Genomic DNA, 23103 nt, shown 5'->3' with positions numbered 1-23103 from the left:
AAGTTTATTACATAGATGTTTTGGTGTTCAGCTAAACTCTACCAGTTTTGCAAGTGACCCTTTCATGTCTGGATATCTCCACATGAACAACATAATCCAAAACATTTATGATTGTATGATTGTATTGTATGTATGTTTGTATGTATGTATGTATGTATGTATGTATGTATGATTGTATTGCATGTATGTTTGTATGTATGAATGTATGTATGTATGTATGTATGTATGTATGTATGTATGTATACAATTCAATACAGTTAGCTAGAATTCAGCATCCTTGAATCCATACATTCCCAACAGGCTCTTGTTCCAAAGCTGCTTTGCTGTGTCTGCTTTGCCCCTTACGAGAGCCAATTTCCACTTATTTGGATTGGCTGCTGCTGTCTCTCTACATTATCAGTCACTGAGTCTGTCAGTTCATTCCAGAGCCTCTGGCTGCAGCATCTCTAACACAGACTTTTTTATAGCAGCGGGTCAGGCCAACTTGTTGAGAAGAGACATGATTAGTCAACCTCTGACATAAGGACCCAGGGGCATCCTATGGTTCTCTGTCACAGAAAGAACATCGATGGGAGATGTGCTCCCCAATTACACCCTCTCTGACAGATAATTAGTCTGGGGACAAGTATAACGGACATCCTAACAGCCAGAAAATGGTTTTGGCAAAAGGTATCGCTATGGGTAGTTCCACAATCAGGTTAAGTGCTGTCGTCAAGACATAAAAATTAAACCTTCTTGAAATATTATTTTTTTGTTGTTGTTTAATCTATATTCGTTGAAGGTTAAAAAAAGCAACTGCTCATTGACAACAGGCATACTTCCAATTCCAAAATACATTTTGTTTCTTTCTATGAGCACTCAAAAGTTTTAAGACTCTATCTTTCTCGGTCACACAAGCACTATGTTTGAGTAAAGGTCACTGTTAAAAAGCACAATTGTTCAAAACAAAACTGTTCAGCTCCCACTTGGCCCTCCTGGCGTCCTGTTCAAAATCCCTCCAATCTAATTTCTTTTTGCAATTTACACCATTCCTGCGGCGTGATGGACTGTATACACATCTTCAGAGGAAGTGCTTACCCTACACTTCCTCAGTGAGGTTAATCCCTCACAATCCGCCAGACCTGGGCCTAATCTCTACACTACTGTCTGATGTTCGAATGCTTATTTTCATATTTTCTGCCCAACTCAGCTCTCTCTCTCTTTCTCTCTCTCTCTCTCTCTCTTTTTCTTTTGGTCAGTCTCTGGGACTGGTTCTCATACAATTAAAGGATATTTCAATGAGGAGAGGATATTTCAAGTGTTGCCTGTCCTCAAGTTTACTCCTGTTAGGTGAGGTGCACTACATTTTCTATTTGTCTATTTCCATTGTCTATTTCTCTGACCTTTGATAACATTCACACATTGAAAAGAGGGGGAAAAAACTGTCTGATTCAAATACAAAAAGCTTTTTCAGATGACACAAAACAATCAAAGTTGCAGGTGGGATTTCTAATTGCTGCCGGGCAGAGACACAAAGCGGAGAGCCCTTAGAGCCTGGTAGTGAGACATGTGTCCCCATCTCCCCACATCACTCAGCCACCTGATTCAAGTCCAGCATCATTTCAAAGGCAGCCTCTTTAACCTTCTCCTGCCTTTGTCTCAAGGTGCCTGAACAGCCAAGGCCCATCTGGCTGCAATGTCCCCATGCAAAAGGGAAAGTGAGGCATACAAAGCAGGGGGCGAGGGGGGACACAAGGGGACGCTAGGGGGGGAGTCAATAAATTCAGGTGAGTGTGGACATAAAAAAAACATGTTGCCCTGATTCAGAATAACCTTCATGATGAGAATGTGTGCCACTGACACTTGTTCATTCGGTTGTGTCTGCCGTGTTCTCCTTGTGGCTGAAGGGAGAATAGAGAATGGACGGATTGTGCTGTAAAAATAGAAAGGTGGGGTGACAGTTCCGTACTATCGGTGTTGTGAAGCGCTCTGTTTTACCAGATCCTGCTACCATGAATGACACATTTACAGGAAAGAACTGTTTAATATCTGGCTTAACTATTCAAATTCTGTGTTGGGGCTGCATTCTACTACTTTCAACATGAGTAAACCTGAGGGGCTTTATACCTTTACACATACACTTATACAATTACTCATTTAACACACACTTTTGTCCAAAGCGACTTACCTCATCTAGGTCCAAGAATTGTGCAAATTTAGCAACCGGTATGGTATAAATTTAGGGGACAAATGAATACTACAACGATAAATCCTACTACAGAAGGATGAGAGTGCAGAAGTGTAAGTACTAGGGAAGTGCAAGACAAGTGTATGTTAGGTGCTATAATACATCCATTCAACTGGCTACTTTTCAGATGTTAACTACACCTGTGAGTTAGCATATGTGTGTTGTTTGGTGTATGGTAGTGTATTTATATCTTTGTAGATATTGTCTGTGTTTGGTGTGTGATAGTGTATTTATATCTTTGTAGATATTGTCTGTCTCAAGCTGCATGTGCTCTGTATGTGTCTTTCTAAGAGTTCAAGACGGTGCCCATGCCAACTCTCTCTAAAATCAGTCTCTCTCTCTCTCTCTCTCTCTCTCTCTCTTTCTCTCACCTCCCCTCTCTCTCTCACTGCCTCTTTGCTCTGACTGTTAAGCTCATATATTAGAGAGCTACCTCTATCTCTGGGTTTATCTTACTCTGGGAGTCCATTCTAATCAGTATATTGATCTGTGTTTGCGGGTGCACAACCTCAAGTGGAGAGCGGCAGTAATCCGGCAGCTTAATTCACTGCCAACGAGGCCGTCTCAAGGTTATCCACAAACACCCCGCAAAAGACAAGAGGGCTGGCTAGGAGCAAGCGTAGGCTTCAGACGCCTCGTTCACAGTCATTTTGTGAGGTGCATAGCTGTCAGTGGGTGTCATTTCTTGGTGTCACATTTAGGAAGCAGTTAAATCCTCTTTCACAAACATGTCATTGGAAGGAACTGACACTGAAGATACCCCCAAGGTAAAGTCTAACTTCGACAAAAATGCTCAAAAATGTTTAAACTATTCAGTGGTAAGGTGACTACACCACACGCTGATGTAGCATTTCGAAACTGGGATAATGGCTGGGAGTTTCATCATTAGCTTGTCCTGTGGCAATAGAGGCAATCATTAGGGCACGTAAGTGGGTTGTCAGGGTCATAAGGAGGTGTCATCTGCTTCCACTGAGGCCATGCCAGCAGTGACATGCTAACATTCACCACTGCTGCTATAGAACACGGTTTTAAGTAATAGCAATTTTGAATTGGCCAAGGTTAAAGGTCAAACCAAGAAAGAAACTGTCAATGGCCAGGGGCTGCGTAGGCTGATGCAAAGTTTGTGCAAGAGCACTTCCATGGTAATATGGAGGTAATATGCAGACACAGATGATTTTTCGGCTTAGAAAAGACATTCTGAAGGCCATCAATATAAACGCTAAATCATTTTTCCCAAGCATATACAAGGTATGGTGTGAGTTCAGCTTGCTTCCATCTAAGGTACCCATCGACTGAGTAGGAGCTTGCACAAGCAAAATATAAGCACCGCCATTTAAGCAAAGACAAGCGATTAATCAGCTGCTACACAGAAAAGGACGAGTGAATGTGGAGATGTACGGCTGAGGGTTGCACTACATTACATTCATCACTGCTATCAGTTACCATTTTCTTCTAAACCCAGAACCTCAGTACATTATGAGAAGTGGTCTTTCACACTTTGCCTTACACTCACAGACATAAAAACACTACAAAATCACTGACATAATCAGAAAACAAAATCATTAGGGTTTCTTGCCTCTCTGTTAGCACTGTGTGAAGAGTGTCATTTTCATGAGCGGACACAGCCATTAATAAGTGTAGAATGAGTAAAGCAAAGGAATTAGACAATAGCAGCCAAAACCAACAGTCAGCTTGAAGTAACTCTGCATATCTTTAAGACAATTTTAAGGCTGTTCACTAATGATTGCTTTAAAAAGAGTTATTCAAGGCATAGGTAGTGCCTTTGGCCTCACCCCATGTTATTCTGTTTGTGGCCTGTGTTTTTGTAGCTACATGTAATGGCAAATCTGGCATTTGTGAAGAAATCCCATATACAGCATAAGGCCTGACTGAACATCCAAAGCACCAGTGAATCAGTCATGGCCTTAGTCATCAGGGACACGTGGCTGCTATCTCTTGAGGAAGAGACGAAAACTAAATGTACTAGTGGCACACACTGTGCCAGTGGTGTTAGTCATGGCCATGCAGCAGGCAGGCTCTGTGGTTCTCCTTGTGCCATAGTCATCTACGGCATGTTTTGGATGCCTGCAGGCGTCTTTGTTGGTAGCCAAGATTATAGAAGTACCAAAATTCAGCTATTTTGAGTGTGACATTTTGACAATTCATTGTATGAAGTAAATAACAACACCATCAGAACCCAACATTCCTCTTCACATAGTCATTTATAGCATGCTTCATTGTTACCTTTCTTACTTCAATTTTTAAAACATTGGCTGGTTACCTTAAACTCTGTCACAGTAAATTTAACAACGCTCTATTTGGGTAACAGATGTTTTGTTGTACATGTGAGAGTGAGGTTCCGATTTAGTTTTATGAACTACATGGTACATTTACTTTTTCATAGCATGTGTGGCACAATAGACAACAGTTTATTTTGAATGTACCAAGCTTTTAAGTGAGTAGTCTTTAGAGAAAACCACAATCACCAGTCTGCAGTGAAGGAGATGTTTCAGAGATCCAACAGAGAGTGAAATAGCCATCTTAATGGTGTGGACTTTTTATAACCTGCAAATGAGGTATACGCAGCAAGTTCTAGCCTGAGGTAAGAACACACAGTGAATGTGTAATGTATAGCAGGTTCCATCCATTGTGATACACGTGCTTATATAAGAGGTGCATATGCAGCAGTAATAAGACACCTGTTTATAGGGGTTCATCCAGGTTTGAATGGCACTTACTGGGGTAGTCTTTGGGATGCATCTTCTCAGACCAGTTGCCATAAAATGTCACCCTGTACTTAGCGGTGCCACAGGCACAGCAGTCCAGGAGCGGCTTGTCTGTGGCCTCCCCAAAGAGCGGCTCTGCAGAGGGAGGGAGAGGAGATCAGAAACACAGGAGTGGCTTGTTTACAAGATCACTGGGCACACACACACACACATACACACACACACACACACACACACACATACACACACACACACACACACTCACACTCACACACACACACACACACACACACACACACACACACACACACACACACACACACACACACACACACGCCTGCATGCATGCACACACACATACTCATACACGTACCCACACACACACACAAACACACGCACTCACACAAAGACACACACGCACGCACACAAGACCTTTGATCATCTCCTCAGTGTTCAACATCCAATGTCACGGACCACGGGAGGCCCCAAACTCATTTAAGATCATTCTCATGCAAGTGCTGCCACGAAGCTTAGGCACTCTCCTCCGCTGCAACTGATGCCTTTGCATTTCTCGCGAAGGAAACAGGGGGAGCGAGAGAGAGCAGACGAGAAGAAAGGAAGAACACACTTCTATATATATCCCACCGTGCAGCGCACTGCACTCGACTGGGAGGTAGCGAAGGCACACATGAGGATGGTAGCAGAGAATGGGTTTTTCTTTGGAGGCGACTGAGCCAGCCACCTCATCTCATTCGAGGCCATGAAAGGCTTACCTTTCTCACACATCCGCTTTGTGAGGGAGCCTTCATCCTGGAAGTAGATGATCTTCTTCTGAACAATGCTTGCCCTGCGCAAAGGGGAAAGGGGGAGAAAAAAGAAAGAAAAGAGAGAGGGAGATGAGAACAGGAGTGGGTAGAAGAAAAGCAGAGAGGAGAAGGGAGGGGAGGATAGAGTGAGACAGAAAGACAGAAGGTGAGAAGGACAGAAAACACAATCGATGCAGAGAGATATAAGAGAGATATAAGAGAGAGAGAGAGAGAGAGAGAGAGAGAAGATGGTGAGGGGTATTTATTGTGAGAGAGAGAGAAAGCAGGTGGAGGTGGAGAGATGAAACACGGAGGTGGGGAGGAAGGAGAAAGGCATTGTTAGGATGTGGCGTAGAGAAGAGAGAGAAATCACGACTCCCCACGGGCTAATTGGGAGCCCCCGGGACACATGGCAGGCAGGCAGGCAGGCAGCAGCTCCACAGCCCAGTCTCATGGCAGCAACTTAACACTGGCTTGAAAGGTAACAGGTGGGAGCTTTAGTAGATGAGCAGGGAGCTGCCTACAGAACCCAATGGAACAGCTTAATCAGGGGACATTCAGAGCCAATTCACAGCAATTCACAGCTATCTGAACAAAGGACAGATGCATGAAAATGTTCTTCCACATTTAGTTTTTTCCATCACAAAGCTAATACATTCGTGAGTCATCCTCAGTCTCAATGCCTCGATGGGGTCAAAGACGAGAGGGGTTTCATTTGAATATTTTTAATATGAAACAATTTGGGGCTCAATCAACACCCTTTTATGCGGAGAGACATTCAGCGGCATCGGGGCTCCTCCACCCTTCAGAGAGGAAGGAGGCGGAGGGCGTGTGGAACAAAGTCCTCACTAACGCTAACGCTAACACTAACACTAACGCTAACGCCAGAGGAGCCCATCTGGCAGGCAGTCAACAGCCAGCCAGACTGGCAGTGAGGAAAAAGAGAGGGAGAGGGAGAAAGAGAGGGAGAGAGAGAGAGGGAAAGAGAGGGAAGAGAGAGGAGAGAGAGAGAGAGGGAGAGGGAGAGAGACAGAGATGTATAAGCGGCCTGTCAGAGATAAGACTGATTGACAGGGCGGTGGGGAGGCCGCACACTTCACTCCTCAGGAATGGAAGGGGCCTCTCCAGATAAAAAGGCCAGCAGCTCCGGGGACAGAGAGAGAGAGATAGAGAGAGAGAGAATGTGTGTGTGTGTGTGTGTGTGTGTGTGCGTGAGAGAGAGAGTCTGTGTGTGTGTTTGTGTGTGTGTGTGTGTGTGTGTAGAGAAGAAGAGAGAGAGAGAGAGAGTCTCTCTGTGTGTGTGTGTGTGTGTGTGTGTGTGTGCGTGAGAGAGAGAGAGCGAGAGAGACAGAAAGAGTGAGAGTGTGTGTGGGGGGGGAGTAGAAAGAGAGAGAGAGAGAAGAGAGAGAGAGAGAGAGAGAGAATAATGTGTCAAGTGAAGAGAGAGAGAGAAAGAGTGAGAGTGTGTGGGGGGGGAGTAGAAAGAGAGAGTGAGAGAGAGCAAGAGAGAGAGAGAGAGTAGCGAATAGAGGACAATAACCTCTGCATCAAGATTCTCCAGGAGCTTGACAGAGGACGCGCTGGCACATTTAAAAAAAAAAAAAAAAAACGAATCAACAACGGAACAAGAGCACGTCTCAGAAGCACCGGACTCCTGCTGCCTAATGAGAGCATTTCAGCGGCTCAGCTCACCGCTGGGTGTAATCCAGGTAGTTGGATTTGGTGGGGAAATATTTATGACTCACTGGTTCAGAGCCAACCTTTAGTGGCGCCTCTCGGTGACTGCTCCTCTCAATTGGACTGAGTGAACAAGACCCACACGCAGTCCTTGGGGGACATGCAAGGGACAAAATGTGTGTGTGCGTGTGTGTGCGTGTGTGTGTGTGTGTGTGTGTGTGTGTGTGTGTGTGTGTGTGTGCATGTGTGTGTGTGTGTGTGTGTGTGTGTGTGTGTGTGTGTGTGTGTGTGTGTGTGTGTGTGTTAGTGTGATTGTGACACAAAAAGAGTAAGTGAGGAGGACAAAAGAAAGGATTGAAAGTGTATGTGTGCATGTGTGTGTGGGTGTGAACATGCCTGCATGGGTGTGTGTGTGTGTGTGTTCGCATGTGTGTGCATGTGTGTGTGTGTGTGTGTGTGTGTGTGTGTGTGTGTGTGTGTGTTAGTATCGATTGTGACAAAAAAAGAGTAAATTAGGGAGGACAAAAAAAGGAAAGAAAGTGATGTATGTGTGCATGTGTGTGTGGGTGTGAACATGCCTGCATGGGTGTGTGTGTGTGTGTGTTCGCATGTGTGTGCATGTGTGTGTGTGTGTGTGTGTGTGTGTGTGTGTGTGTGTGTGTGAGTGTATTCTCCAGGGCTGCCCATTTTAAGAGCTCGCCAAGCCTTGGAGTCTGTGATGTTATTTCAATTTCCTAATTAAATAAGATGCTGCCGTGGTCCAGAGTGGTGGTGGTGGTGGTGGTGGTGGTGGAGCAGCGCTGTCACTGCCATTAGATTTGATGATCTGAAGACTGGTGGAGGGGGAAGTACCTGAGTTGTTTTATTTATTCATCTATTCATTCTCTTATTTATTTATTTCCTCGGCTTCCTTTGTTGCGATGGGCTCGGCACAGGCTCTGCATATATTTTACTGTGACAGCCAGCTATACACGGCACTTTACTCTCATAAAGGAGCTTTCTCGCCCCCCAGAAAGGCTCGTATATGCGGCCGAGCTGTACCTCCACTTAAATGCACCTCCCCTCTCTGCAGGGTGGTAAAGTAAATGGAAAGTTATTGTCCTGAATATTCTGCATGAATAGGCTGGCGGATGATGACACTGGCAGGTGGCATTCAGCGCAGAACAAAAAAAAAACGACATGAAGATGATTAGGACAATGGAGAGAGAAGAGAGAGGAGAGAGAGGAGAGGGAGAGAGACAGATGTATAATGGAGAGAGAGCACAAATGGAGAAGCTGTTTTCAGGTGGAAAGGTGAAGGGCATTCTTTTTTCCCTTCGACTCTCTTTATAGGTGCATCCACTCTATTTCTCTCTCTCTCTCTCTCTCTCTCTCTCTCTCTCTCACACACACAAAGAAAGACACACACACACACGCACACACACATACCTGTACATAACTGCTCTCTCTCTCTCTCTCTCTCTCTCTCTCTACTTTTCCTACCTCTTAAAGGAACTGTCGATGCCTCTCTAATTGTTCATGCTTTAATTCAATCTCACCCCAATTTCACATATCTCAGACAGCAAAGCACCAGGAGAAAGCCTCCTCACTTTCCAGGCTTGGCCAGGCAATCAGCCGCAGTAATGGTTATTTAACATCCAATTTAAATTCTATCAATGAGATGCTATTAGAGCCAGCCTCACTTTCCTGCCTTTACAGTGCTGATACTGTCATACCTAAACCTCCTGTCCGTCTGCTATAATGTGTGTGTGTGTGTGTATTGATGATTAATCTGTGTGTGTCTGTGTGTGTGTGTGTGTGTGTGTTATTAATGTGTGTGTGTGTGTGAAGAGAAAGCAATGTGTGTGTGTGTGTGTGTGTGTGAAGTGTAAGGTGTGTGTGTGTGTATGTGTGTGTGTGTGTGTGTGTGTGAAAGAAAAAGAGAGTGTGTGTGTGTATGTATTGTGTGTGTTAATGTGTGTGTGTGTGTGTGAGAAAAATGTGTGTGTGTGTGTGTGTGTGTGTGTGTGTGTGTGTGTGTGTGTGTGTATGTGTGTGTGTGTGTGTGTGTGTGTGTGTGTGATGTGAAAAGGGAGTAATGTGTGTGTGTGTGTGTGTGTTGTATTTGTGTGTGTGTGGGAAGAAAGCAATAGGGATGGGGAATAAAGAGAGAGGATGATAGGGAGATGGGGTAAGAGAGAGAGAGGGAGAGGCACACAAGTGAAGTGTGGCTTATGGTATGTGGTGATTTTGTGTGTCCATGTGTGTTTCAGTGTGAGTGTGTGCATGCATGTCTATGTGTGTGTACCGTATGTCTGTGTGTGTGAGTGAGTGAGTGAGTAAGTGAGTGAGTGAGTGAGTGTGTGTGTGAGGGTGTAAAAATAACTGCACAACGTGCTTAGTACTTTTGTGTCACCCAATCCAAAAGGTTTCTCATTAATGAAATGAAAGAGAAGCGTGTCTACTCAGCTCACCCCTAAATGTTTCAATAATCTATTATTATAAAAACAACCCTCAGACATAAGAGCTATTATCACATAGAGCTATAATTAATCACTGCTCAGGACACTTCAGTAAAAACAAACCTTGAGTGTTATGGCACTAACAGTGTGATGAGCCTATGACTGTAAAACATCCATTGGGCCATATGACAGAGAGTAGTCATTGGCACCACTTAGAGCCAACTAAGTATCCTGGGATGACCTTGAGTTCATGTGCAAGACTAAACACTACCTCTCACTTTTTCCGAAACTGTTCGGAGCAGTCGTCACGCAGCGTCCCTGAGCCTTCAATTACGTCTAACCATGCAGGGGGAAAAGGCGGCTCACTCCCTCGCCGCATTATTTGCATGGTTTAAAAATACCTCCAAAAAAGTCCTCTAATACACCCAATTCTACCCAGTGCACACACACACACACACACACACACACACACAGAGAGACACATGGTGGTGACTCACACACAAACACTCTATCAGCAACAGATGATCATCTCTGAGGGGAGGATGTGCTGTTTGACTGGTGGGCACAGGACTGTGTGGAGCTTCAGCTGTCCAAATTAAAGCCAAACATCTGACTATCAATAATAGAACTCGGCCGTCCTTCCTGGCCGAAATGAAAGCCATTATCCGCGCGGGCCCAGAGTGATTGTTCTTTGGCCTGCTCAAATGCATCTGATCAAATATTGAGTTAGGCTCATAATGCATGACAAGACGCCAGCTGCCCCGGCAGGGTAATTTAGGAACACTCGCGACCTGGTGTTTACCCCAGCCAGTCCCACAGACACAATCGCTCTCTCCCAATCTCTCCTGGCATTTCGCACCTTCTTCTACTCTCTCTCTCTCTCTCTCTCTCTCTCTCTCTCTCTCTCTCTCCCTCCCCAAATCCTCTATTTTTTCATCTGTCTCAAGCGTTCTCTCCCTCTCTTCCTCTACTCCTAACCAATTTAGGTGCCATCACCTTATCTTGCTTAAGAATCTCTTTATCTTTTTCTGCACATATTGTCCATCACTCCGTCAATTCCCACGTTCTCTCGCTCGCTCACTCGCTCTCACTCTCTCCCCGTCTCTCCCTCCCTCCCTCCCCTCCCCTCCTTCCCTCTGTCTCTCTTTCCATCCTTATCTTTCTCTCTGCATCTACCCATCTCCTCCTCACAGCGGCAGTCTCTCTTGGTGACTGACTCATAGGGTTAAGCGGGGGAGTTCGAGCAAGCGGCTCTCCTCAGAGAGACCCAAGCTCGAGGATGGGAGACAGAGGCAACGAACAGGAGAGAGGAAGCAGAAAGGAAAAGAGGAGAAGGGAAGAAGAGAAGAGAGAGAGAGATGCTGACAGCAGACTCAAAAAGGGATGGAGACGGAAGGGAAGGAAAGCTCATCACTCATCGTGACAGCCACATAATAACGGACATTAATAAGAAATGCGGGACCTCTTTTTTTTTTTTACGACGCAGAATCGGCAGGGAGAGAGAGAGAGAGAGACAGTGAGAGAGAGAGGGAGTGAAAGAGAAAGAGAGAGAAAGGAGAGAGAAGGAAAAAAAAGAATGAGAATGACAGCCACAGTGAAGTCTTTAATAATGCACTGATTAGAATGTCATGTAGGCCACAATCTGTTTTTTTCTCACCTCCTCCTCCTCCTCCTCTCCTCCTTTTTTTTATCTCTCTCCACACTTTCAGTTCATCTTGCTCTCTCCATTTCCCACTCTCCTCCTCCTCCCTGTTCATCTCTCTCTCGTGTGCTGCCCCAACTCCCATGTTCCTCTCTTGCCCGCTCTCAAAATGCTAATGTTCAACTCTAACACGATGCTGTGTTTTGTTGTGCTGCTTGTTTGTCTGTGTTTGTGTTTTTTTTTCTTCTCTGCCTTGCCTTACATATTGAAATGAGGCAGTGAAATATCAGAAGGATGCATAAATTGTCCTCTTTGAGAGAGGAGAGTATATCATCACCACCATCACAACGGGATCCTTTCTGTGCAAGGCCCTAACACAATATGCTCTCGAGAAGGCATTAATAATTCAGCATGCACGGCAGAAATTATTTTACACTTTTCAGATCATGATCAATTAAGGCTCACTGTACATTCGCACTCACTCAAAAAGGGCCTGAGCCCATTGATTGCTCTGCCTCTGCCGTGCATTGGGTGGGGGGTACCTTCCAGAATGCAAATACATATCCATACTCATTTACCAAACCTGAGACTGGTCAAATCATGTGCACCACTAGATTCCGGGCAGGCGTGCAGGCACCGGTGGTGCTGCTGCAGGAGGTGGGAAGGCAGGCGTGAGAGGCACCCTGGGGTACCCTGCCATGGAGGTGTTAGAAAGACCTGGAGACAGTGATGGATTACTTATCTAATCAGCCTATGTTGATGCAGAGTAAGACAAGTATGTGAGAGGGATTTCACAGACTTGCCATGTCTGGGATGACTGTTTCTTGCGTGGCAACACTACCGCTGATCCACTGTGTAACAACTCAACTCTATACCCAGATGTCCTCACGTAGACAGAACATCCTCCCCACACCCCACTCCATCAGCTGAATCAGCTCAAGGTATCTTCCTACAATGGAGCTTTTTTTCTTCCCCCTTTTGCTCTGGGAACTTCAAGGATCAAGCTCAAACTGGGTTCTCTAAAGCACCTTGAGACTAAACTGAACATAAACTGAATTGAACCGAACTAAACTGATTTACTGCTTTCCTTCATTTCAGTGTCCAGTGCTGCAGAGATGAGAGACATGGCTCAGGGGGAACCTACTTGAGGACGACACAGCCACTGCCTGAGGGGGGCGCTGTCCAAAACACCTCTATCCTGGTCCTCCTACGAGGCGTGCTCTCAGTCACAGCAGGAGGGCAGTTGGTCATGAACTGGGTCTCCTCCTCATCGATGATCTATGGATTGGATGCACACACAAACACAAACACACACACACACACACACACACACACACACACACACACACACACACACACACACACACACAGGAAGAGATTGTAAAGAGGTCAGAAGTAGAGCTAATCTAAAGCTGAATAAACCCAGTGACCCCAATAAAGTCAATAAGCAAGACAAATGCTGAGCAACTTCCATAGAACTTGTTCGACACAAATGGTGGCAAATAAGTCATTAGAGTACGTTAGAGTAGAGTAAGTTAAACTTACCAAAGAAATCGTAATTCAAGAAACTTTATTCTAAAGGGAAATTACAGAAGAAAGCTAGACACATGCTGGGCACAAACATTACTTGTTTGTAATCCATCAAAGTGAAAAACCTGAAATTATACCATGATAAAGAAACACACTTTCCAACCAAGCCGAGGAGGTTTATCCCACTATCCATCTGGAATTAAACTTCATAGACACCTTTTCTTAAAGAGACAAGGCTGATGTTCATAATGTTTAATATGCCAGCAAAGCCATTGTCCTGCAGAATGACCATCACTGACACCCGTAATCATACAAAGATATAATTAGATTTAGATGTAGCATGCAGCGCCCTTATTACTGCATTGACGTTACTCACTAAGAGATCTGTGGTTTTTACCATCACTATCTCATTGTGTTAATTATACCCATGGTGTGCTATTTCATTTCCTGCACTTTGTCACTGCTGCAATTTGTTTTTAATTATAAAGTGCCTGAATATTTCAGCAATCATTTACACATTAAAACTTTGTTGTGTTTCCTATTACAGATTAAAGCTCAAGTTAATGACAACAACTTCAAGAGGCAAACAGTGTGTGTCTGTCTGGATTTAATTGGTCTGTGATTAAGATCATGACGTGTCAGTCCAGAACTAAGCCAATTGTTTTCTACAGATTATATTACCTGTACCACTGTGAGCTGCAACCATTAACCAATATGCTCCTTTAGTTAAACATAAAAAAAAACATAACAGTTCAACAAACAACAGCCCCTGAGTAATGAAAAGATGGAGGAGGAAAAGAACAGCTGAGCCAAAGTGTAAGTGAACAACAATGGAAAAGCATCTGAAATGCATTTAAACTGTTATCGTGTTTTACAACTACATTTTATATAAGTCACATCTGTCATTCAGTCATTTCCTGCAGTGATAAATGACTTGCCTTTTTACATTTACCTTTGGCATTACGGATAATGCATCTTGGCTGATACGTAAAATGGAAATGTGACCACCACCATAAAAGGCAAGCCCTTGATAAATCAATACTGTGTTTGAGACACTCCTGCACATGCATATGTGTGTACACGTATCCTTATAAGGAAACAGTATCTGCTTAGAGATGTCAGGATGGAAGGGTGCTCCTCAAGGGTCAGATGGAGGTTGTGTGTTCTCAGCTGGAAGTGCTTTACTGGGAAGAATGACGAGTGTCACTGTGTGTGTGTGTGTGTGTGTGTGTGGGTGTGTGTGTGAAGGGGTAGTGTTATTCTTACAGAGAGCGAGGTCAAAGTGGATCTCTTATCAGTCAGTCAGACAGAACTAAAATTTACTTCATGAATGCATTCCACATAGATACATTATTAAGATTTATGTTCAGCATCCTTTCTGCCATGCACATGGATTGAACTCCAAGTCCAAAATCAATATTCATGAATCTGAGAACTTCCAGGTTTAAAGTACAAGGTAAAGATGCTGTACTATTACAATAGTAATCTCTCTCCATGGACTATGGAGTTGATACGTCTACTCCAAATGAGGCTAAACATTCAGAATAACATTCAGAATATGCATGTAGCAATATATAATATCCTTCATTTCCCGCAGCAGCCACACAATAGTCAATATTATACACCTAAAAACAAACCAGATGAACACACTGATGTTTTTTTTTTTTTTAATTTTTATCTAATGTAACAGATGGTTTCTCATTCACGTCAGCTGTTGCAAGGACACACAGTCAACTCTCATTAAATTAAAATCTGGCATATGGTTGTAAATGTATACATACTTGCAAAATCACTGCATTTCCAATGTCATAACATGGTTATGGAGAATTGCTCTTGAAAGCATATTTCATTAAGTTGTCAAACTACACAAAATCCAGCATAACAAAGACATATTTTCTAACTATTCTGCCATCGTTGGCAGAGCAACAGCATTCACATCCATCAGCTGTGCTTGCGGAGAAAAGATCAGTGACATCAGTGCGCTGAACGCATCCTTCTCTCCACACACCATAAAGATGTCAGCGGCGGATTCCTACTGCCACACCATGTTATCCACAAGTTTACTTTGGATGCAGGAGTCTGTCTGGGGCCCTGATTTGTGGCTAACCGCCACGACACCCCTGATCCTACCCTGATCCAAGGGTGGGGTGGGTGATAGGTGTGTGTGTGTGTGTGTGTGTGTGTGTGTGAGATGTGAAATGTGAAATGTTTGTGTATGACATGTGAGTGTGTTTGTGTGTAAGATGTGAGAATTTGTGTGTGTGTGTGTGTGTATGTGTGTGTGTGATGTGTGATGTGTGATGTGTGTGTGTGTGTGTGTGTGTGTGTGTGTGTGTGTGTGTGTGTGTGTGTGTGTGTGTGTGTGTGTGTGTGTGTGTGTGTATGTGTGTGTGTGTGTGTGTGTGCAGATCTCTATGACGCCCCACGAGAATGCCGTAAAAGCCAGCTGTGCGAGGAGCGGCTGGCATGGGCTCTGCCTTGACCTTTGACCCCGGTGGTCTGGTTTGATTGAGAGTGTGGGGAAGCCAGCTGCTGCAGCTGAAACAATATCAGCCCTGCGCTGCGTCGGGCAGCTTGGGACAGCACCAGGGAAATGAAGGGGAAGAGGAATTGCACGTGTTAGTGGTATGAGGGGGTGGTGAGAAATAATAATCACACCTCCTCACCCAATCATTTTCAGGCCATAGTAATCCTTGAAAGAGGAGAAGCCCTTTTACTGTTGATTTCAAATGATAGAGATTACATCAGATGTACACACACACACACACACACACACACACACACACACACACACACACACACACACACACACACACACACATCACAATAATAATAATAATAATAATAATATCACACATCACACATCACACACACACACACACACACACACACACAGAACACACACACACACACACACACACACACACATCACACATCACACATCACACACACACACACACACACACACACACACACACAGACACACACACACACACACACACACACACACACACACACACACATCACACACACACACACACACACACATCACACACACACACACACACACACACACACACACACAGACACACACACACACACACACACACACACACACATCGCGCACACACCTGGGACATACACACACACACACACACACACACACGTCGCGCGCACATCACACAATAATAATACCGCGCAGACATATTATGCTATCGCGCGCATCATCATCGCGATCCTAATAATAATAATCCATCAATAATATCATCCACTCTGCCTGGGACCGTGCCGCGCGCTTGCGCGCGCATTGACGCGCGCGATCACACACACACACACACAATATCACACATCACCCGCGCACACACATCACACATCACACATCATTGCGCGCGCGCGCGCAATTATTCCATTATCACGCGCACTCCTCATTGATGTCATAATATTGGTTTTCACGGTTTTTATATTCGCGCGCGCTTATCGCGCGCGCGCGCGCACACACACAGACATACACACACGCGCGCGCGCACGGTATCGCGCACCCATTATCTCACACACACAAACATGCATTTACAAAAACACACACACACACATAAAATCATGTTGGAGAAAATCTATATACTGTACAAAGTTTCACTCCCCAGAGAGCCAAAAAACGCCTACAGAGCCCAGAGCATCTTGCAAGAGCTTGTTGACAGGCAGGCTGCACACTAACAGATTCCAAATCAACCTCACGTCTACCTCAAATCTGCCATTCAGGACCAAGGCAGCCACCAAGCTCTCCTAGGCCACCTCAGCCCTGGGGCAAGAGAGAGGGAGGAGAGAGAGACAGACAGAGAGAGAGAGAGAGAGACCGAGAGAGAGAGTGAGATTGAGAGAGAGAGAGACAGAGAGAAGAGAGAGAGAGAGAGAGAGAGGGAGCTGCAGTGGCATTGTGCAGCTCAGTGCTGGTCCCTTTCTATAGCAGCTCTAAGTGGCTGTTACTGCAGGCACTCACACATACTCACACACACAGACACAAAGACACACAGACACACACACACACACACACACACACACACACAGCCTGAATGTCCCATGGCGAGGAGAAGTAACTGAGGGTGGCGGGCCCCATTTGATGACCACTCCTGTCAACATGGCAAAAAATCCCCCTCTTCCCACCCTCACTCTCTCACCCCACCCCAGCAAAGCCTCTGGGGGCTGACTGGCCTTTTAGAGGAGGAGGAGAGACACAACTAAACACACAGCAGCGAGAGGAAGCTTCCATAAAAGATGCTCTCGAAAGAAGAAGGGGGTGGGGTGGGGGGGGGGCAGAGATGGGTCAGCCCTGGGTGTGCAATAATGGGAGGCCAGCACAGAGGCGGGGTGTGGCCCCCAGGAGAAGAAGTGTGTGTGTGTGTGTGTATTGGAATGAGTGTGTGTGTGTGTGTGTGTGTGTGTGTGTGTGTGTGTGTGTGTGTGTGTGTGTGTGTGTGTGTGTGTGTGAAAGAGGGTAAGAGAGAGAGAAAGAGAGAAAGTGTGTGTGTGTGTGTGTGTGTGTGTGTGTGTGTGTGTGTGTGTGTGTGTGTGTGTGTGTGTGTGTGTGTGTGTGTGTGTGTGTGTGTGCAGTAAGAGTATGAGAGAGACAGGGAATATACAGGGAATATTACAGCGCACATAAGAGCCTGCCCTATCCTGAATGGGAACGCAATGTGTGTACAGTAGTGTGATGGCAGTGGAAGAACGTGAAAGACAGAGCTCCTTGCAGGCAGCTTGTTAAAGCCCCTCAGCAGGTATAAACTCTTCTTCACCCCCCAAATAATGCGCCCTCTGTCCTCACACCATTCTGGGGCTTCAGCAGAGTCAGGCAGCGTATCCGCACACACTCTTCCTCTCCAAGTCCTTGGCATTTCCCTCAGTCAGCCCTGCCATCACAAGCAAGCCTCTCAAACACAGAGGATCAAGACCAGGGCTACATAACAATGGCATGAAATCAATTTCAGAAACAGATAAAAAAAATAGCAAGCTGAGGACAGGGCCCGTACAACAGACTCCCAGGATAGCAAGAATTGGGTGACACACTAAAAGTGAAAAATAAAATAATAAAGGCTGTAAAAAAAGTTTCTTCTTATTTTTATTTTTTTTGTAAAGCTGATGGTACATGGGTCAAGTTTTGAGCAATGGTGCTTGGCAATGTTCCTCATTAGTATGGTTCTAGCATGTTCCCATTGATGTTGGGCAACAATTGCTTTTCTGAAGAATGTTAATCATCAGTAGGGAAATCATCGTGATCATCCAATCAGAATAAATGGAACTGGATATGTGGTTGCCCAGAAACTTGGCTCAAAAAGTTGGCCCATGTATTATCGAAGGTGACATATTCTAGATCTATTACCTTTTGAATGAAATGTGCAGGTGAATGGTAAAACACAAGCAGGAGGGAAACTAAAGCCATGAAAGATGGACAGCAAATTCTATAGCAGCACAAATACAAGCATATAACCTCATCCATGGAATTACAGCAAAGCTCTACATAACATGTTTAGAAAACTGCTGCATCTCCACTGTACAGTAACAACCATTGCAGGATGTATGCAATACCACATTCAGCAGGCCCTTCTTTGTGTAGTAGAGACCCAGCTATGGACTGGAGGGGGGCCATGTGGGTGGGTGGGTGGAGTGTGTGTGTGTTGAGATGTGGGGGCGCTACAGCATCAACACCCTGTCAGCACTGCCATCGTCCGGTGGGCACTGAGTCATTAGTCCTGCCACACACGCAGGGTCAGCTCCCAGACTGACAGCTCCACAGTGTCTGTGTGTGTGTACAGTATGTGTGTCTGTGTGTGTGTGTGTGAGTGTGTATGTGTGTGTGTGTGTGTGTGTGCGTGTATATGTGTATGTGTGTGTGTGTTTTGTGTGTGTGTGTGTGTGTGTGTGTGTGTGTGTGTGTGTGTGTGTGTGTGTGTGTGTGTGTGTGTGTATGTGTATGTGTGTGTATGTGTGTGTGTGTGTATATGTGTGTGTGTGTGAGTATGTACTGTATGTGTGTGTGTGTGTGTGTGTGTGTGTGTGTGTGTGTGTGTGTGTGTTTTTCCCCTCAGCGGGCACACTAAAGCCCTGTCCTGCCTCTCTCCTTTCTTTGGAGTGTTGTTATGGTCCCCTGGGGCGGGCTCCACACAGCCACTGTGTGTGTGTGTGTGTGTGTGTGTGTGTATATGGGCTCCACACAGCCACTGTCATTAGTCTGAGTAATTACACTTAGAGCTGCCCGCTGCCCCTGTGACGTCGCCCGGCCAATTACAGAGCAGCGCCACAAGTGACACTGGCTGAGTGAATGAGAGAGCGGGAGAGCGGGAGAGCGAGAGAGCGCGAGAGAGAGAGAGAGAGAGAGAGAGAAAGAGTGAGAGATGAGAGGGGTTCTCATGATGTTTTTGACATCTACAGTATTTAAACCAAGCGAAGAGAGAGTCGGTTTCAGCTATGAAGGGGCCACAGTTGAACATCCCATATGTATCACAATGACACACTCAAATGTAATTGCCGCACTCATCTCTAACTACTATGCAAATGTCCAACGTTGCAACAGAGGAATCCATGCGCGGCATTGTTTAAAGACATTCTGTTTTGTTAACGACAGCTTTTCTCTTTCCCCTCACTCTAGGCATGAGAACTCGCTCTCGCCTTGTGGACCGGACCGGAGACTGAAATCATTACTCATGCAGTTCAGCAAAAGGTTGGGTTCTGGGGGATTACAGGTGCGAAAGGGCATTCAGGGGCCCCGGGGTTGAAAAGCAAAACAAGATGGATGGCAGGTGATGGAGTGAGGACAGAGTATCAAAATATCAAAAAAGGAACACTTGCACCCGGCCTCACCGAGAGGTCTAAGTACTGAAGCAAAGCTACCCAAAAGCTAAAGCAGCAACAAAAGCAAAAGCTTGTTTCATCACACTAGTTATTTTCTTACGTGCCCTCTGTGTGCTTTCTGAAATTGTCAGAAGGTAATAATATAACAAGGGTACGTGTATATACCCCAAAGGCCCTCTACTTTGATTGTTATGCAGCTCCTCTACATATTAAAGTGCCTGTTTGGTCAAAGCCTTTGGTTTGCTGTTGAACTGACCTGTTTTTAAACTCCACTTGTCTGGCTGAATGAGAAGGGCACTGGTGCTAGAGGCATGCTTGATCTCTCTAGTTTTTTTTTCTTCTCTAAAACCAAACATATTGTCTGTCTCTCCATCCCAGGGTGGATGAGAGCAGTGAGCAGAGCACTTAGTCTGCACTTAGCCCCTTCACCAGGCTGGTCGGTGCCCACGTGAAATGTCTCTCATTCACGAGAGCCATAAAGAAGATAGAGAGAGAGTGAGTGAGAGAGAGAGAGTGAGTGAGAAAGAGAGAGAGAGAGAGAGAGAGAGAGAGAAAGAGATTTAGAGCGAGAGAGAGAGAGAGTGGGTGAGAAAGAGAGAGTTAGAGAGAGAGAGAGTGAGTGAGTGAGAACACTTCACTCCATGTCCGTACTTGTTAGTGGATTTGTTAATGTGTTCAGGGGTTTGTGAAATGGCCTGGCCACGGACATACGCATCAGGGCTCATAAATGGAAGGATTTCAGTGGGCGAGGTGAGAACTAATCAAGCTGCCACTAGAACACAAGCGTGTGTGTGTGTGTGTGTGTGTGTGTGTGTGTGTGCATGTGTGTGTGTGTGTGTGTGTGTGTGTGTGTGTGTGTGTGTGTGTGTGTGTGTGTGTGTAAACATGTGAACATCTGCGTACGGAGTGTATGCCTGTATGCCCCTGTGTGTTTCAGGAACACACAGTGGTTGTGCACATGTCCCTTCATCCTGTGGCTGTGCACTGGTAGTGGTGGTGGTGGGGGTTCTTTCATTTGGAAGCAGAACTCTGGAACTCTGCAGGTGGCCTTGGTGTGCTGTATGTCTGTGGGGGGTTTCAGAGCTGTGCTCCCCTCTCCTGTCCTCCCGCCTGCCTGCCTGCCTGCCTGCCCGCCTGTGCACCCTCCCCTCCCCTCTGATTTCTGATTCATATTAAACAGGAGCTTGTGCAGAGAGGCACCCCTGGTGGCTGAGCAGCAGCATATGGCACACGTGTTAGAGCACTGCCAGGTGTGGCTGAGTGAGCGCACACTTCGGTCCTTGGAGACCAAAGCTATAGCAAGCTTTCCATATCGCTTACACCAACCAACCTGGCACTGTTTCAATATCAAGGGAACCAGAGAAAATTCATTTAAAAAAAGAATGTTACCACTGTCTTCAAAGACTGACATCATAACACTTGTCCACTTCGATATGTGACACTCACAGTCTAATAAGTGCAGAGTTTAAGAACTAACCTGGAAATTTCCGGCGTAATCATCATCGTTGTCCCCTTCTCTGCCTTCCTTCAGAGCTATAAGGGTGAAGCCTCTGAAGTAAGCATTGTGGGACGCGAACAGTGTCACTGTTCAACACAGAACCAGAAGGAGCAGGATGTTAATAGTAAAGGAGTCCTCACACATAATAAAACACTACTGCTTCCCTTTCATGGCTGCCAGGTTTATCTCCACTGAAATTTAACTTATGTGCATAACCTGTAAGAAGCATCCAGACCAACCAAGAAAAGCTCTTAGATATGTGTGTGATCTTATTTTGACATTTTCAAAAAAGTAAGAGTTGTTTATCTTCTGCTTTGGCAAACTGAAATAGAATAATATAGGGGTTGTAAACCAATCAGCCATTAATTGCTCTGAACTATGAAATAGCTTTGAATGTCAATTTAATTATACCATTAACATCCTTCTCGGAGTTTAACATCCTCTGATGAGGACATTTCAGTGGAAGTGGAGAAAAAGCATCGGTTTTTGCATTTTACTGAACGTGTTACAACCCTCTAAGGCTTTTCACTTAACCCAGATAGCTCTCTACCTGTAATGTATTTCGAGCTTAAGGCAAAAAAATGGGCTCGTCTCACCACACGCTAATAAAATAGGCTAACTTACAACATGTTCTCCTGTTATCCCTGCGACACCATTTATGGACTTTTAGTGACAACGTGCGCCGTCCGAGACGATGGGACAGCGACGCGCTAAAGTACTCCAACTCTATCAGAGAGCACAGTGACATTTCCATCGTGCATACGTACCTCTGTATGTACTCCCGGATTGGTAATTCTCTGGGTCGCCTTCAACTCGCAGACGAAACTCGTTGTAGCCCTCTTTTTTCGCTCCCTGAGCCCTTAAAATCCGACTGCAATATCCATCCGACTTGGCAGCTCTCTCCGCAGGTTCCTCGGTGAAAGTGAACGCGGTACAGAGGGTGCCGGTGATCAGACACTGCAACAGCAAAATTCCCGTACGTACTCTACTTACTGACATTGTGTAGCTAACTACAATAGTAGTGACGGCAGTCAGGGACAAAACCGTATTAAGCAAAGAGGCAAGGACTTCCCAAACTGAAGATATAAGACAAACTTGTGGACTTCACCCACCCTGCAGAAATAAAACTGTCTCACTCCTCTACGGAGGTAATGCCATCCTGAAATGAACGAGTTCAGAATCCAAAGCGCCCTCGCTCCGCGGGGAAGCGCACACCGATTTGCTGAGAGGCGAGTGATAGTCGACGAGGCTACTGTGTACTTATCAGCGCGCAAGTCACAGGATCTGGGGAGGGGAAGAGGGCAGTGCCGCGCTGTCTCCAAGACATCGAGGCATGGACTGCGAACTGAATGGGTTCAGACAACAGAATTGAGACAAAACCCAGACATTCCTACCAATGGCTTCATTGACGGAGAAAGGGGGGGCTTGCCATTCGCAGAGCAAGACCCCACTTTAAAAACCTGCTAGTGTTTGTTCAGCAAGAACAGAATTAAGGCAAGCTTGGAATCTCATTCATTATTCATGACAAACGTTTAGGCGGTAGAAGTGGAATCCTAACCTGAATATGTGTGGAGGAATGAAATGTTTTAAGTTGGTCATTGCGCTTCGTTAAGAAACTCTGGCGGCACTTCGGAAAGGTTTTCAACTTCCAAATGAACTCTTACCTATGCTATGCATTAATTATCTTTAAGTAAAACGAATATCAAATTGTTCTTG

At 45.3% G+C, this 23103-nt stretch overlaps 1 protein-coding gene across 2 annotated transcripts in view; it reads right to left on the bottom strand.

Annotated features, from left to right (window-relative positions):
* spon1a (spondin 1a) overlaps positions 1–22799 on the bottom strand; it is a 102680-nt gene extending 79881 nt beyond the window's left edge. For both annotated transcript variants that reach the window (XM_048263357.1, XM_048263358.1), the window contains exons 1-5: positions 22155–22799; positions 21367–21473; positions 12664–12797; positions 5727–5800; positions 4966–5088 (exon numbers count right to left, since the gene is read on the bottom strand). In XM_048263357.1, coding sequence (XP_048119314.1) covers positions 4966–5088; positions 5727–5800; positions 12664–12797; positions 21367–21473; positions 22155–22386 — 670 coding nt within the window. In that variant the 5' untranslated portion in view covers positions 22387–22799. The remainder of the gene's footprint in view (positions 1–4965; positions 5089–5726; positions 5801–12663; positions 12798–21366; positions 21474–22154) is intronic.
* Between the last annotated feature and the right edge of the window lie 304 nt (positions 22800–23103).

Source organism: Alosa alosa, chromosome 14 (assembly GCF_017589495.1).
Source record: "Alosa alosa isolate M-15738 ecotype Scorff River chromosome 14, AALO_Geno_1.1, whole genome shotgun sequence".
Classification (NCBI taxonomy): Eukaryota; Metazoa; Chordata; class Actinopteri; order Clupeiformes; family Clupeidae; genus Alosa; species Alosa alosa.
This window is presented reverse-complemented; position numbering and strand designations above follow the sequence as displayed.